General features: G+C 38.5%; 1 protein-coding gene across 1 annotated transcript in view; it reads right to left on the minus strand.

Moving 5' to 3' along the window:
- clybl (citrate lyase beta like) overlaps positions 1 to 18,440 on the minus strand; it is a 63,822-nt gene that overhangs the window by 23,318 nt on the left and 22,064 nt on the right. The window contains exon 2 of the mRNA XM_004081449.5: positions 10,267 to 10,480. Coding sequence (XP_004081497.2) covers positions 10,267 to 10,480 — 214 coding nt within the window. The remainder of the gene's footprint in view (positions 1 to 10,266; positions 10,481 to 18,440) is intronic.

Here is an 18,440-nt window from a genome sequence, read left to right on the forward strand (position 1 = left end):
GAAATTTGTAAATCATGAAATTTGCCTGTCAACTTACAGCGGAAAAACAGCTTACATTTCCCCATGTTTGATTAGTGTACTAATTATGCTTAAAATGGATTTCACTGGCTTTCCCTTAAGGTTTATTGCTTTCTCTATCCCAGCCATTTTAGGGATTTTAACACAGGAAAGGTGTATTCTCAAATAATACATCTTTACTTTGAATCTGACATCTGCTTAAAAAAAATAAATAAAGTAAGTTTACCTTTACACCACACCATCGGCAATGTGCATTTAAGCGGTCACTTTTAATGAAAAGTCTACGTAGAGGCGCGTAAATGTGCGTTTTTGGCTTCCACGTTCAGACCTATAGCATTCACCCTTAGCTAAGCACATTTTTAAGACAGTTTTTAGGCTCTACGTACAAAACACACGGCCATTGAACGTTAAACCAAGTCTAACTTTGACCAATCAGTGACTTGGAAATGGTAGTGACGTATTTAAGTCACAGTAGTGCCAACTGTTTCAAAATTGATCGTGGCGAAGAAACGAATAATTGTGGTTTGAGCCCGGCTGGAATTATACGATCCCTAGTCTTTCATGTATCAGAATAGAGCTGTGAAAGATCCTAAAGCGAGATTTGCTAAAAAGTGAGATTTGCAGTACTTCAACATTTTGCACCAAGATTCTTCCTGCTGTAGATGACAGACATGCGCTAGCAAACAGCAGAAAAAGAAGAAGAAGCCCCTCCCTGCTCGTCCAGTGTGAACACCATGCACTAAATGTGCATTCAAGAACCTGCGGAAAGAAACCATTTAGGGTAATAATGTACATTATCAACAAACATATCTTCATGAATACTAAAACACTCAAAGAAAGGGTTTAAATATTTTTAACAAAGTGTGACAGAACTACAACACTCATTTTCTTTTTATACTGACCCCATGTTCATCCACAGCACACCCAAAAGATTGTTAATAGAAACTTTCTTTATTATAATAGATATTTGATTTTGAAAGGGAAAGGTTTTCTTTGATCTGGGTAAGATAGGGTCTATTTTCTAGTCGAGCAGCTCATGTTTTCACATCTTGTGAGTCTTGGCAGTCTGACCGAGGCTTTCTGTCAGGTCTCTGGGGGTAGGTTTAACTGAAAAACTCTGTTATCTGACAGTTGGCCATAAGTAGAAGTCTACTATAATTTCATGCACTTGAGATGGACACATTCTTCAGGCAAAAATATGTAACAAAAGAAGAAGACCAGTGGTTAAAAGTCTTTTTTGATGTGGAAAGCCGAGAAGGAACACAAAGGAGAAAGAGTTCTGCAGCTTCATATTAAGATTTGAAAAACACATCATTAAATTGTCGATAATTGTATGCTAGGATTTGAGAGTCCCAGTCCTTTCACTCCTCCTGATCCACTGCAAAGATCCCCCCAGATTCCAAGAACCAAAAGAGTCTACCAAGAAGGTAACCTAAGGACACATTAACTCTAGAATTATTTGGTCTACACCAGGGTTTGTTTTCTTGGATAGTCTACTTTGTTTGGGCAGGTGTGGGAGCTCATCTGAACAACTAAACAAGCAAACATGGTCTGCTTGAAGGTTAGGGTCTTGGTTTGTATACAACTCAACTGTGACGCAGTTCATCTAGTGCGGGGGTACCCACACTTTTTTGACATGTGAGCTACTTTTGAGACAACAATGTCTTAAAGATCTACCTGCATATATATATATATATATATATATATATATATATATATATATATATATATATATATATATATATATATATATATATATATATATATATATATATATATATGTGTGTGTGTACACAGGTCTTTGTGTACTAAGTAAGAGACACTTCTGTACTCACAGATGAGGCATTTTATAACAAAATCAGAAAGCAGTGACTACCATATTTCATGAACTGCAGTATACCGTGCAATGGGGGAGGCATGGCATTTCTAAAGCGTGTGCTACAGGAAAGCACTGCTACATAAGTGGGCTCGCGGGGCGATCGCGGCCTCAATAAACACTCTGGCTGGAGTGGTCTTCTGCTGGGGACACGTGCCGCGGGCAAGTAGCGACTAGACAGAATTTGCGCTCGGTGTATTTAAACACACATGTGTGGTGACGTATAAATAAGAGGATGTTTGATTGGCCGTTCTGCATGTCAATCAAGTCATGTACTTCTCAGTGAGGATTTTGATTCGCTGACGGATCTTGTAGAAATATAATTTACTTTTTGGTTATTTATCTTTGCTGGCCTGCGATCTTCCCTCCCATGTCCTTGAAGATCGACCCGTCGATCGCGATCGTCATAATGAGCACCCCTGATCTAGTGTGTATATGAAGAAGTATTTACCCATGGAGCTAAGCGTGTAAGTAAATAAATGCTTTCTGGGGTAATGCTATTTCTTTTACAGCACAACGTACAGTTATGTGAATATCCAAAAGGGTTTGCAAACTAATTCTGAACTCCAAATAGAAAAACCTTTCCTCTTTAAGTGTTATCCTTCTCAAAAAGCTCTCCTGCAGTAATATGCATGCAGAATGAAAAGTAATTTACTAGAATATCTGGTGAATTACCTTCCATAACACCTGTAGAAATTTTGTATCTATTAAGCAGGTTTATCTTGTCCAAATTTGTGTTTATTGTGTATAGTGATGAGCAGGGATGAAAGTGAGTTGGTACTGCGTACCGGCAAGAGATCTGGGGGAGGTACGCTGTATCGGCTGGAAGATCAGCTGTGTGGCCGCTCTTCACTGCTTGTACAATTATTCAAAAGCAGCTGCAGGCTGATGCCACTAAAACTGTGAACCAGGCAGCACTTTATCTCACCATTTTAGTGTCTCGGTGGATCAGCAGCATGTGATCTGAGTATGAGGGAGACTGAGAGAGCACCAGGTGTAACAACAACAAACTACATCAACACAAAAACAACGTAAAGTAGAGAAAATGACACTGGAAATAAAGCAAAATCGGGAAGGATGTCACTCTTATTGATATTACAAAGGAAGGGTGTAGAGTCTGCAGAAAAATAATTCCATACAGAACCGTTTTCTAGATTCCTTGTCTTTCTTCAAGATAATAAAGTTTAAATAATTATGTGTACAAACAAACAAGTAAACAAGATTACTGTCAAATTCATTCACATTTTAGTTCCATAAATTCAGCCCACTGTTGTTTTACCACATCCAAATAATCCAAACGGAACCTCATTAGAACATTTTACCACATTGTACGGTCACACGTCTTTGCTAAATTCAAAGTGTTTCCGCACACTGGACTGGAACGATGGAATGATCATTTTTTGCTGTCATCACATGTGTGTTGTCCGCAGTGATGTCACTTTGTTGTTTTTAGACACATACCGTGTCTGAATCTAAATGGTATTTTCCAAGACCGATGTCATCAATTTATTTCCTTTTAAAACAATTGTGTAATAATATAGGTTGATTTGATTCAATTAAAAACTTGATTTAGACAAAACAATTTGGTTTGATATATCAATTAATCAATTAAACATTACACCCCTAATCTTCATTTACTGCTACTACAAAATGTACGTTGACGAAACTTGTTATAGTACCGACTTAGGCAAAAATCTAATTTCACCCTTGGTGATGAGGAAAAATAAAAATAGTGTCGGTAGACCTTTGGATTGATTCATTTATATTATCTTAAACAAAAGAAAAAGTTAAAACAATAATTGTACCATCAGGGAGTCAAAATAAACACAAATAAATGGAAAACCGTCTAATTTCTGTCTCAGGAATGCAGATATGGAATGAGTATTCCGTCTCACTATGTCCCTAGTTTAAAACTACTGAAACATCCTTGGATAAATCATACACTAGGCAGCTGAAGTGTTAGCTAAAAAAGGTCTGTAAGAATCTCAGTCTGTTCCTGTCCGTCTGTCTCTCTGTTGCTGCTGGAGTTGGATGGAGAGTTGCTGTATTGCCTCCTCCTCTGATCCCACCTCCTACTCACCTGGAGCCCGTGTTCCCATTAACACTATTAACAGTATAGATGCCCAACTCATTCCCATACTCATGCCAGATCGTCCAATGTTCAGTCTTATCCCTGCCAGTCTGTCTGCCTTGCTTCTAAGACTCTCAGTTCCAGTCCTGGTCTTCAGTCTTCATCTCCAGTCCTAATCTCCAGCTCCTGAAAATACAAGGCAGCCTGTTCTCCTGCCGGCCAGCTCATTCGCAGTCCAGTCTCTTCACCTGATTAGGACTTCTGGTCTTAAAAGAAACTGTCTTTACCTTCATCTGTCTGCTATCTGCTTTTTGATCCACCAGTCCCCCACAAAAGCGACATTGTTAAAGGTTTACCTAAAATATCCACATCTTGAGTGTTTGGAGGTTCAGTTTAAAATGCTCTATTTTTTAAGGTTTTGAGACGATATTTCATACATGATTTAAAAAGGCCTTTGACTTTTGTATTCAAGGAATATTTAGGACTACCTTAAAACTATCAGTATTAAATACTAACCCCAATCATGTTTTGATCTATTATAAAAGTGTCCCCAGAGATTTTTTGATCATGAATCTGCAGTTTTCAGCTAAACATTTTTAAAATAAGATTAATTTTCTAGGACATAGTTTCAGCAGAGCAGCAGGAGTTCATTTAATACAAACTTCTGAGTTGCACAGCGCAACGCCACCTCCCTTCTTCTCAGAGCTCTTTGTTTACTTGCTCTCCTGCTAACTTACAGCCCCTCACACCCCAAACCAACATTACTGGTGCAACAAATGATGAGCAATATTGGAGCTATCCAGCCGTACAGTTTTGAGCCAGATGCCAGCTCGGACGAGGAAAACAGGAATCGATTTGTCTGCAAATGGGTGTATCAGAACGGAGCGGAGCAGGGAGAGTGTGGCCCACCCAGCATATTTTGGACATAATTAATACAATCTTTTTCAAACTAGGTGTTCGTCTGCTCCTGATTCACAACTATTTTAATAATTAAATACTCCGAAATTCAATTTTAAACTTAATTTTCCTAATATATGTCCTCCATCATGAGAAAAATACCTCAAGAACATGTTAGAAACACCAAGAACACAATTTTCATTGAATTGGGTCTTTAAAAGATTTTCTAAAACTGATAAACTAGAGAGACTTTATCAGTACATATAAAAAAATATTTAAAGATACTTGCCATTTAAATAGAAACCCAGGGCTAAAATGTTTCTGCCTTTTAACTGCTGAAATCTGTGGGAGATGATTTCTTTTGAACTTATCACGAAAGAAAAGTGGCACACTTGATGTGGCAGTTTAGGAATAAACAAAAGTCACTACATTTTCTTGGAATAAGTAAGTGAAATAACAGTTTTTTTCAACAATGATGAACAGTTGGTTATTTCAATTGTAACAATCTGAAGCTATGCGTCTGTGTGCATTTTTGTTGTTGTTGTTTGTGAAGGTCTAAGTGTGTACATAAACACAATTAGGCAAGTGTTCGTTTTTTGTACTTTGGCTGTCTCGTGTGTGTTTGCAGGCTCGCTCCGGAGTGCAAGAGGTGCTCCCCGTTGCGCCGGCCGCGCCACTATGCCATCTGGAGAGGAAATCGAGTGTGAAGTACAGTATAGTTTGGGACCAAGCTCCGTGGCAGCGGCTCAGCAGTTAGTTCATTAGTTCCAAACTTCCAGGGATTAGGAGAGACTCTCTGCGGCAGGGAGGCAGGGGGGAGTCATGGAGGATGGAGGGACCCATGTGGGGAAAAGAGAAGGAGAAAGAAAACACCAGGAGGAATACTGGACCAAAGGGCATTGGGAGACAGAGACAGAACATGGGGGAGGGAGACATAAACAACCTTAACCCTGAGGACACAGGAGAGGGGAGACAGGCAAAAGCGAACAAGACAGTGAGACAGAGGAGGAAAGAGGACAGGTGTAGCTGTCAGTTCCGCTCCAAGGTTTCAACCTGCCCTCCCTACTCCTCCACCCCACTGATCATACAGATATGATGATATGTGTAAGAGTGTTAGAGCAGTCAGCCTTGTCTTCCCTCCCTTTTCTCCTCCTCTTGTCTCCCCTCTGGGTCTTTGGCAACAGTTAGCAAACTCTGGGTGGCTCCTACCCTTTAATCCCCGTCTCATCTCCCTACCTCTTAAGAAGTCGCCGTTTCTGCCAAGATGGTGTGCAGACATTTGGGGAGTCAAGGCAGCAGGCGTTTCAAGAAGACATTCCGAGACTTTTCCGACTGAAAGTACCTTTTCTGACACGTGGATCCCGGAAGGTGACGATGGATGAGGCATCGGTGCGCATCACAGGATAGTAGAGGTGGGCAGTAGCCCCATTTGAGGCCCTGCCACACATACCCAGTGATTAACCTCACACTTCACCAAAACGGTGTTTCAAGATGGCATTTAGAAAGCTCAGCCTGTGCTTTGTTCCCATTAGAGATGCATTACGAAACTTTGAGTCATTGTTGAGGCCTGGCATGTCTTAGCAAACCCACAGTGAGGGCTGTGTGGTTGTCATGGTGAATATAATTGCAGCGAGGTTACACACAGTAGAAACTGTCAGTGCAAACACACTCACATTTTAATAGCTAAATCTCTCTTCTATTTGAAGATCAGTTGGCACCAGAGCACATCTAAAGTTGACTTAATAAGACCTGTTAGGGGTGATAATTTCGACAATAGATGATGGCCGATGTTTACAGAGAATCCAGCAAATTTCTGTTGGTGGCGCAAAACTCAGTTCTTGAATTCGGCTGATTTTTCAACATCAGCTTCTAACACGCCTTAAGTATTGTGTCTTTCTTCAAACATACATACATTGGCACTTGAAGGGTTAAAGGTTTAAAAGAAAGATATATTTTGAACACAAATAAGACACCGTAAAAGCAGCAAAATACATTTCTGGGAAAAAAAATCTGAATAAGGTAAGAAGTAACCTTTGACCTTTGGCTTAAGGGAAGTTTAAAATAAAATTAACTGGAGGTAGGTTTTTAAAAGTAATCCTTGGCAATCCTTAGAAAAGTCAGTTCCTTTTTACTCCAATTTAAAATCATTTAGTTTTCATTCTCATTCTGCCTCCATTAATTACTTATCCATAACAACTTTACTGGGTGTTAATTAAAAGTCTCTGGCTCGCCTCTACTACTGCTTCTACACCTGGCTGTGGATCCTGTCTCCGGCTCGACTCGGGCCCCTGACTGTCCCCCCAACTCCGTCTGGATGAAGCTCGTCTGCTGGACTTTAAATATGTAGTTGTAGCGTTAGATAAATTAATTCTTCTCTAAGAGTTCTGGTACATCACCTGTCCGTCCTGGGGGAGGATCCCTCCTTCATGTGGGCACCCCTGAGGTTTCTTCCTTTTTTCAGGAATTTGTTTTTTTTAGGAGTTTTTCCTTACCGTGAAGGAGGGTCTAAGGCAGGGGTCGGGAACCTATGGCTCGCGAGCCATATATGGCTCTTTTGATGGTCACATGTGGCTCGCAGACAAATCTTTAATTATACTTTTTTTTTCATTAGACCAGTCCTTCTCGGGCGCTGCGATGCCAGAAGCGCGCAGTCGTAGCGGTGCTTAGAGAGAAAAATCTGCGCCAGCGCTATCAGTTTACTATTATCTATTATTTCACAGAGTTTGTACCACCTGGAAACCTGTGAATTGCCGTGCCTAAAACTGCGCCCTCCCGTCTCTGAGAAAGAGTGCGCAGATGCGGGGACGGGATGTTAGAGGAAGAAAGCAGAGGGTGGGGGTGAGGTGTTGTGGGGACAGGCAGCAGGTGAATCGCGCAGGGATTGTAAATACGTAAAACCCACTGCCCGTCATTCACTGTAGCGTGTGAGTGTGTGTTTGGCTCCGTATCTGCATGTGATCAGTCTGTCTCACATCTAAAGAACATTCAGACCTAAGATCACGTTTAAAGTCTCAACGCCTGCATGAAGCAGAAACTCACCACGTATCAACCAGACTAGACCATCAGCAGAACTACCACGAGAAATACTCATCATTTATAAGCAACAGCATAACAATGTTATTAAAAAGAATCCACAGACTTATTGTCCTTTAAAAATGTTGAAATTACATCAAATGCACACATTCATTTGTATTTTTAGTTTTAAACATATTGTCGCGGACTGAGCGGCTGTTGGGCCGCGTTGAAAGTTCTGAAGTTCATTGAACGCATCTGATTGGCTCTCAGTTCTGTCGCTCAGCCTGTAATTAGGTAGTTTGGACCAATGGTGTTCAGCCATGGGCCAAATAAGGGAAATGGGAGGGCTGAGCAGGAGGGGGGGAATATAAAGTTGGGAGAAGCGCTCTTGTCTCAGCGGGAGAGATTAAGGAGTTGCTGAAGTATTTGTACGGCGTTTGTCGCGGTCTGCAGTAACCAGAATAAAGAACCTTAAAAGAGGTTAAGTCTCCGTGCCTCCGTGTGGGAAAGGGACACTACATTATTGTATGGCTCTTTCGAAATTACATTTCAAAATATGTGGCGTTTATGGCTCTCTTGGCCAAAAAGGTTCCCGACCCCTGGTCTAAGGGCATGGATGCCAGTTTAGTTTAGTCAGTTTGTTAGTTCAATGTAGTATTTTCCTATTGAATTCTATGTATTCATGATACTTTTGAGTTAATGTTTCACTTTTTCAATTACCGATACGAAGCGCATCGAGACGACTGTTGTTGTGAATTTGGGCTATACAAATAAAATTGAATTGAATCGATTTCTTTGAACTTCCTCTTAAAATAAAATAAAAAGTGACATCAAGTTTACACACAAAAAGAACATGGTATTTTGACTTATAGATGATATTAAAACCCCTTTTATTTAAACCTTAGGTATTTTAGGTGTGATTGCAGTTTGATTTCCTCGCTCAAAGAGAGGGAGGGATTCTTCTGCCTCTCGACAAAAACCCTCCCAGATAAATATTTTATGTCAACAAACACCGTTTTGTTGATTCATCAAACACTGAAAGTAAAAAAAAAGATAACACCCCAGGGTTTTAAAACAAAAATGAAACTTTCACAACAAATCCAGCAGTACTTCAACTTAACACATGACAACGATCATCCAACAGCAAAGAGGCATTATCCTTAAAGAAAGTTCAATCACAGCCTTCCTGGATTTCTGATTACCAGAGAGAAGAAAGACACCTATAACTTGAGAAGTGAAGAAAAGGTCTCAGCGGGGAAGAGGAATTTTGTTATTGGGCAAATTAATATTTTTTTCTTTTACACAGCATGGCAACAGCAACACATAATAGCTTGAAAGAACCGTACACACTGAGCTTGAAACTACTCAGTTAAAGCACGATTCTTGTCATAATGCCATTGATTACTTTGTGTGATGCAGTGCTGAGGTAGGAAAAATGTGAAAAAGAATAAAGTGCTGGGATTTATGATGAAGATAAACTAAGCTGTTTTCTAAAAGTTCTTGTTGGTATTTTGATGTGCATTACTGGAGCAAAGTGTTTTAATCCCGCTGAGGTACATCATTTTGCATTTTAAAGGAACTGAAGTACCCTGTTGCTAATGTAATTTTCCCCCTCAGAGTCAGCAAGCTATACCAGGGTGACAGGTTTAACCCAGCAGCTAACTGCAGAGACAGCCTTTTAAGAAAGGTTGAAAAAATGTCACATTTAAGATACAGGAACTTCCTGGAAAACCAGACTATTATAAAACTTTATCTGTGTTGTTTTGATAAATAACTAGAATGGTGTAAAATGACATGACTCCACCAATTGAATTAGGTTAATGGTCCCTAATGTGCTCCATTCTTCAACCGTTTACCACAATAAAGACGGAAGCTCTGACATCCACCGACGCCATTGGAGGGTCAGAGTTGTAGCCTGTCAGTCACGCGGGCCATCATTGTCTTTGTCTGCTACAGGAACAGCCTCCAGCTATATCAATCATCTTTATTATCATGACTTAAAAACCTTTGTTGGTTAACTTTCTGCCCAAGCCCTTTCTTTATCCCACACTCCAATCACAATTTCATGGGCGGTTCAGCTGAGCCAATGGGCTGAGTGGGCAGAAGGAGAATCCTTTTTAACCTGCTGCATCTGGTGCTTTCCCACTGTTCACCCAGTGGGACAGTCACCTTGGTTTATATGACTGATGGTGGGGGAGGTAACACTGGCTTTCTGCAGTCATAATGGAGTAAAACGTGCCTTTTTTAAAAAAAATCCTCCTTTGGTAATTTTCTTTTAATTGGCTAAGGGGAAGCACCTGCCTAGTTGAAAGAGGCTAAAAATATCCCCACGAAACTATTCTTTCAGAGTGCTTTGCTGTTTTGTGTTTATAGCGGAGCATTTCTTTACCTTTTTAGTGAGAGCCACACCATCTTCACAGTCCAACACAGCACAATCGACATCCAGCGTGGGCAGTTTCTTCAATTTTCGCTCATCATTGCCAGGGCAGTAGAGAACTGCCCTACGGGGGATGTAGCCCAGAGAGGAGCCTGCAAGGTGATGGTGATGGTGCCATGTTTCCGTATACATCTGCCAGACTGCAGGCAGGAGCCAGCCGCTCTCCCTGTCAGCACAAATATATACAGACATAAGCGTACAGTGGCATATAGACATCTGCGAGCTCTTCTACCACTGCATAAATATACACAAAACTTGGCAAGGGCGATAGGGATGCACATTTACTTGTCTTTGATGCATGTTTCTCAGGCTGCTGATGATGTTGAGTTAGTCATAATATCTAAAGCATCTGTTATAGTCATTCTGAATTTCACCCAGCTTCCAACTTTTGAGGTAAAGAGGGAGTGTTTAAAAAAATTTGAAGGATCCACGTTGCCCTTCAGCTGTTCACCAATGTCCAGATTATATGCCGACCTATACTTTGGTTCATCCACTCACACACTTGTCCTTCGACCTGACTGAATATCAAAGGAGCGTAGAAAGTAATTGACTGCGGCCAAAGGCTATGCCCACTTTTGCTATTTAAATAAAAAAAAAGATAACTATTGTCATGTTTATGCGTGGAACACATGTCAAACAGGCTAAAGAGAAATTTGAATAAAGTAGCTGTCTTGACAAAAGTGAAAATAACTTTCAGATTAAACCAATATCAATTGTTATAACTGTAGAGATAGTAGGGGTGTAAAAATTAATCAACTTATTTGATGAATCAATGTTTTATTTATATTTTCTAAGCAGAGGGATCTGCCTGAGGCAAGTTGTTAATCAAATCAACTGATATCATTATAAAATTGTTTTGAAATGAAATAAATCAATTATAACCCGAATAAATGATAAATCGATATTGGAAAATACCATTTGGATTGAGGCAATGTAGGTTTATTTAGCTATAACCTAAAAATGACCAAGTGCCATTACAGCTAACAACACACAGGATGGCAGCAAAAAACAATAAAGCCATCATTACAGTTCAATATGTGGAAACACTTTAAATAAGCAAAGACATGTGGCCACTAATAATAATATTAATTTAATTGTTGTTAAAATGAATCATTACACCCCTAAGAGATAATATAATTCAGGAAAGAGACATTTCTACAGTATTAGTCATAATAATAGTTCTAAATTTAAATCAACATGTTGACAGACACAATAAGTTTGGATCTGGATACAAGTACGAACAATAAAAGAAAAAGCAATACAATTATACCTTCATCTTAAATGGATTGGCTTATTTTTATTTTCTGCTCTTAAATGAAGCTTTAGTGACTTTAAGAGCTACTTAATCCTGTCAACGATCCCACATGCCCTCCAGTCTCAATGGGGTCTGATCTACAATGGGATGTTGCAGTGGTAGCAGGCAGTTAAAGCCAACTCAGAACACATCAATCACTTTAGTGCTGCCAGTCAAAGAGGCTTTAGACTGCGAGAAGTTTAGCCACATCTGCGCAAAATGAGTTGGAAGGAATGCAGATAAGGGAGCCGGTTATTAAAATAGTAGTGCTTTTTGTGGTACAAGCACCAAATTTGGCATGGCTGTACCTTAGCATCCCCTCTTTCAGAAAAGAACGTTAGCCATGAGAAAATCCAAGATTTTGAAATATATGTAAAAAAAATGATATATATAAATATATTTATACATAATATATATATATATATATATATATATATATATATATATATATATATATACACACATACATATCAATATATATACACATATATATATATATATATATATATATATATATATATATATATATATATATATATATGTGTATATATATTGATATGTATGTGTGTATATATATACACACATACATATATATATATATATATATATATATATATATATATATATATATATATATATATATATATATATATATATATATATATATATTTATACATATACATATAAAATAGTATACTGTAGGTACCCCTCAAGTTTAAAGACTGCATTTTGTGCATGAAGAGCTCCTATTGTTGAGACTGTGGTAAACAGACATTGAATATTTTTGTAACAATTAAGTGTGTGGTCACCATTTTGGAGTACAGCCATGCCAAAATTGGTATTAGTTCCACAAAATGCACTATCAATCTAACATACTCCGTTAGTAGTAATAGACACCACTGAAATATGAAGTGTAAACAGGAGGTACAGGAAGAAGGTGTGGAGAGTGCAAATCGCCAACAATCTATCTACTTTGTGGACCTTGTTACTTAATCATGAAAAGTTTATTTAGAGAGGAAAAAGCAGTGAGTATCGGAAGAAAGAACTCAGCTTTTTTTTCTTTATGGTTAAGGTCCTGACATGGGAAAACATTAGAATTAGGAGAGGTTATACTTATTTATATGTTGTTGACTATGAGAAAGAGAAAATACAACACAATTTTGACTTGTATACCAACTGCTGGTTGTCTATTTAGTCACTTCAGCAATCCTACCAAATGTGTGAATGAAAACAGAAAAGAAGCCCTGAAGGTCTGGAGCTCCTAGAGGAGCTACCTATAGAGTTGTTAGCATCTGGGAAAAACCCAAATCTCTGGGTTCAGTCAGTCCTCAGTCATCTATCTCTCTTTGCCTTTTTCCCCACATCTTTTGTAAAATGGTTTCTTGTGACCAAAGTGTCCACATTTTCTGGGATAGAACTGAATCTGTGTTCAGTGGGACAAATGTGTTTCACATTTTTCAGTGCTTATTCTTTGAACTGTGCACATCTTGACTGTGTATTTATCAAATTCTTAGCTTCTGTCTATTTTATGCTGGTACACAATAAGTTAATGAAGTCACTAACAAATGAGCATCAAGTTTGAGGGCAATTTTTTTCATAGCTGGACAAATGGGTCAAAGAACTCTAAGGCTGTTGGTCTAGAGCAGTGTTTTTCACAACCTTTTTTGAGCCACGGCACACTTTAACCTTGATAGAAATCCCACGGCACACCGGCATCAAAAACTTAAAAAAAGGAGAAACTCGTAGTCTGTATTGATCCACAGCCCCTCCACAATCTCACATGCATTTTTGTGATAATTGTGGCAGAAAAAGCTAGAAGTTGCAGCTGTTTTTTCTAAAAGATGTAATAAAAATTAAGTTAGAAGATTTGAAAACTGTTTGATGTGTGTTCGTTGTGGTTTCAAGACGTTAAAGGAAGACTTATTGTGCGCTGAGAGACTGTCACTTTAACCCAATGCCTCATGGGAGATGTAGAGCAAACAGCCGCCGAACGCCAGATAGACTCGCGTCTCTGAGCTTCATTGTTTTGTTCACTTGTTGCATGGTCTGACACCGGATTCTGTGGAAAGCTACACCGCTAAAGACGAGCTTTAGCTGGTATTTTTGTTAGAACTGAGAGACTTTATGAGCAGAATCAGAACAAGGAAATGAATACTTTAACCAGTTCTGATTGGTCATACTGATGACATATGATTAAGCCTTCAAGAATGATTGGTGGAGACAGTTAAAGGGGCGGGACTTTTCCGAAAACGTCTGAAGCTACGTCTAAATCGCGGTACTGTCATTCTTATCTAAGGAACGAGTACATCAGAGGGACGGCTCATGTTGCCTGTGTTAGCGACAAAGTCAGAGAAGCCAGACTGAGATGGTTTGGACATGTTCAGAGGAGGGATAGTGGATATATTGGTAGAAGGATGTTGGAGATGGAGCTGCCTGGCCGGAGGGCAAGAGGACGGCCAAAGAAGAGATATATGGATGTCTTAACAGAGGACATGAAGTTGGCTAACGTTAGGGTAGAAGATGTTCATGATAGAGTGAGGTGGAAAAGGATGATTCGCTGTGGCGACCCCTGATGGGAAAAGCCGAAAGAGAAAGAAGAAGACTGTCATTCTTATCAAAATGTCTTTAATAGAATCAAATAAACACAAAGAAAAAAGTATTTTACGATCTTTCATATTCCTAACTACTCAGTGTTTTATCAGGACCTGTTTGGATGAACACAGAGCTGATATCCTGGAGATGGAAAATGTTTTTAGATCAGTCAATGAGGGCAATTTTCCACGGCACACCTGACCATCTCCCATGGCACACTAGTGTGCCGCGCCATACTGGTTGAAAAACACTGGTCTAGAGAACCAATGTAAACACCAATGATATTAGGGGTTTTACCAGTGGACCCCAAGCATTATTGGACCATGTCTAAGTTTAATGTCAGACAATATTTTCAAGGACCAGCCTGTATGAGGTCAGAGTTGGTTGCTAGTTTTTCTTAGTTCTGTCTTCCCTTGTCCTCTTAAGACCCAAGCTAATATCTAAGCCAACCCTCTACATACATACTTAGTCACAGGACCCCAGAATTAACTAATGTGGTAATATAACCCAAAATGTGATGTCCACACATGTGTACACCAGGTATGAAGAAGTTAAAGTCCTCTTAAGTTAACTTTTGCACTTAAGTTAAGGGGAAATATATTTGTTACTTTAAAATGGTACTATATGAAGTCTAGTGTAAAAAAGACAATTTGAACGTACATGTAGATATTTTACATAGGATTGATAAGAATAAATAATTAAAAGCAAAATTACAGTTTTTTTTTCATTAAACACCATTGGAGTCTAGTTCCTGACAATAAGGTCAAGTACTGAAATAACTCAATTTAGGATTACACAGGATTATCTTTCAGAGCAAAAAGAATAATCATAATGTTTTTAAATAAAATCTTGACCCATTGTTTATTTATCCTAAACACAGGGAAGTTTTTTCTTTGATAAAGTTTTTTTTTGTTTTTAACGGGGGCCTTCTTACTTTAACTTTGCTTTTTGGAAAATTTTCTCTTTCACACTTTATGTCCCTCTCACAAGTTTCCACAAATCAGGAACTTTGTTTTATTGAATCTTTACCTTCTGTAAAATATCTGCAGCTTGTTTAAATTTTCTTTGTATACAAGAAACCCATAAAAATGTGAATTTCCCTTAGGGTTGTTCTTAATCGTCAGAGCAAAAGCTAAAAAGCTGGTCACCAACTTCAGCTTTGTCTGACTTTTGCGGTAGGGTAGATATTTATTTACAACCAAATAGAAATCATACAAAACTGGTATTTTCTAAATATATTGTAAACATGAATCCACCGTGTGCAACTTTGTTAGTAGTGTCCTAAAACATTAGAGACAGTTGACGGATTTTATGCAGAGTGGCTTGGTACATGGGAACAACTTGTCCTGTCTGATTGAAGGCTGTCTGAATACAGACCAAGCACAAGGTTTAAGGCTCAATCCAGACCAATTTATAAAGAATCTGTCCTGACCAATAGACTTTTTGAGTCTGAATAGACCACTAGTGACCCAGACCAGTCCCAGTCCGCACCCTTGAGGTTGTGAACCTGCAGATTATGAAGCATTTCCCAACTGTTTGGAGTTGAGTGCATTTAAACAAAACATTTATTCCCCACATATTTATCATTACCAATGTTCCTGGGTCAAAAATACCAGCAATTTTTTTGCAACGTCATATAAACTAAAAAAGCAATACATTCTCGGTCTCAATAAACATGATAAATGTGAGATTACACTGAGTACTATTAGTATAAAAAATATAGTTTTACATGCCAAATGGACATGGGAACATGCCAAAAAAATGTATTTTAAATGTTTTAAAGTACAGAAAAAACAAATAAATGCATATTAAAAACTATAAGACCTGTGGAACAAAAGTAGTGTCTAGGATAAAAAAAATAAAAAATACTGCCTTTTCAAATAAACACCCCATACCCACCAGCAAGCCATGTTGAAGAGATGTTTCAGGATTTTTTTTTGCACCCATGTGACCTAAGCACCTTTCAGTCAGTGACTCCACCTCAAACTTTTCTGTACATCAAAGTAACCTTGAGGTAAATGTGATCTGAAACTTGGCTGAAGATCTCTTATCCAATACTGAGATGTATTCTAGTAGGATATATGAATAAAATGCTTTTAACACACATAAAGAAAAAAGAAAAACATTAAAAAACATTGAACAACTTTGGCTTAAAGTCCCACTCACAGATCTTTTAATCTATTGTAAAAGCGTTCCTAGTGTTCTTTGAATTATGATTTTAATGTTTTTAAGCTACATAAATAAAAAAGATGTCGTTTTCTAGGACATAGTTTCTGCAGAGCGGTAGGAGTTCATCAGAAAATGCACTCTGTTGTTCAACTTTTTGTCTCCCCCAATGGAGACTTTAATAAAAGCATGTAGTTATTTCTGTTGTTGTGACCTTTGTCTGCACCACAGCTTTGTAAATGAAAATTTTGTCACACAGTATTGTATAAAGTCACTGATCTTTCTGGTCTGCCCATCAACAGTGTGCTTTGGAAAGCTTCAGGTAATTGCTTCATTACCATGATATTTTGTCTCCATTCTGTGCAACTCTACTGGCCTCCACATGGCAGCATAACAGCCTAATTCAGACAGTAATATTCATCCCACTACTCGAATTACAAGTAAATAACACAAAACCTGCTAAAAAATGTTAAATAAAAAAAAAAAAGCCCTGATAACAGCCTGTCTAACAATATGTAGATTTCCACATTTGCCTCCAGCGTGGCGGTGAAGGGAGAAGCTGTGTCTAAAATGCACAAAATTAAAGATCTGTGTTTCCACCCAAAAAAATAATCAGCTTCTTCTTAATATGTAAATGACATTCTGGGGTCTGTTTACTTGAGATTCCAGATAAAAAATCTACTACAAATAAAAGATGAAATAAAGAGCAGGAAGGAAATCAATGTTGGTGAAACATCAACAAGCCCCCCCTTCGTCTTCAGAAACCTGTCTGAAATAAAATAAATAAAAATGGTCAAGAACATATCAATATTTACCTGGTTTCACATACCTGCCTGTCTGGCACTTTGTTTCTTAGAAGGAAAAAAGAGAACTGAAGCCTTCGCCACACGTAGACCTCTTCTCAGCATGATGCGGTAATGTGTATGTGTCACCCCCCCCTCCCTTCTTTTCTTTTTTTTTTTTTGTTTGTTTTCTCTACAATGCCTCAGGACTGAAGACACAAGTGGATGGCAAAGACATGCTAGAAAAATAACCAGAGAAACCCAAGACAGAGAAAGGAAAGAATCAAACACTTTTCTCCTACTTCTTTGCCCCCTGCTTCTTCTGCTTGCCCTCCAGCAAGTTGGAGCTCAGTATGAGCAAACCATTCCCCTCCAGATTAAATCAGCTGGAGGCTATCTTCCCTTTTATCAAAACAGGGGAACCAAGAGAATAACCTATTAGACATATTACACTTTTGCTGATTATAAACAACCGTCACAAAAACGATTACTTACCTCAGTATCCTAGTTTGCTCAGATTACAAAAGAAAAAGATATAAATGTCAAATAACTTCTATGTTTACATCTGTGTTACACCTCACAGATGTTTCACCTGCAGTTTGTTCTTTTAGTGAGTCTAAACTGTTCATATTACATAATCTTAACCTTATTTTAAAGTGCAATCCAATCATCTTTTGATCTACTGGTACTTTAAAAGCATTCCAAGTGATCTTTTATTTATGCCATTTTTAGACAAAATCAAAAAACCTGTGTCGTTTTCAAGCACATAGTTTAAAACGGCGAGCAATATTGGGGCTATTCAGTCGTACAGTTTTGAGCCATGTCCTTGGTCAGATGAGGAAAACGAAGACGTACATGGATGTAGCCATCTACAAGCGGACGCATCGGAATGGAGCAGAGCCGGGAGCTTGTGGCCCACCGATTGTAGGACCCATCTCATTGCTACATCACGTCCAACTGCATTTTTTGTTTGCTCCTGATTCACAATGATTTGAATAAAGAAATACTCAGAAATTGAATTTTAAGCTTAATTTTCTGTATACATGCCCTCCATCATGAGAAAGAAAACCACAAGAACACGTTAAAACACCGAAAACACCATTTTCATCTGATTGGGTCTGTAAGGAGTTGAATGCAACCAGGTAGATACATGTTTTCATTTTGGTTAATGTAATTTGTCGCGTTGAAACTTTATATTTAAGTTGTTTATTTTTGTGTTGCTTTGCCGGTGACTTTGTGACGTCATAGACATTTAAAGAATAAAGTCATCAGTTGCAACAAACTGCGGTTTA

This window comes from Oryzias latipes, chromosome 21 (assembly GCF_053564925.1).
Source record: "Oryzias latipes strain Hd-rR chromosome 21, Olatipes_Hd-rR_3.1".
In the NCBI taxonomy this organism is placed as follows: Eukaryota; Metazoa; Chordata; class Actinopteri; order Beloniformes; family Adrianichthyidae; genus Oryzias; species Oryzias latipes.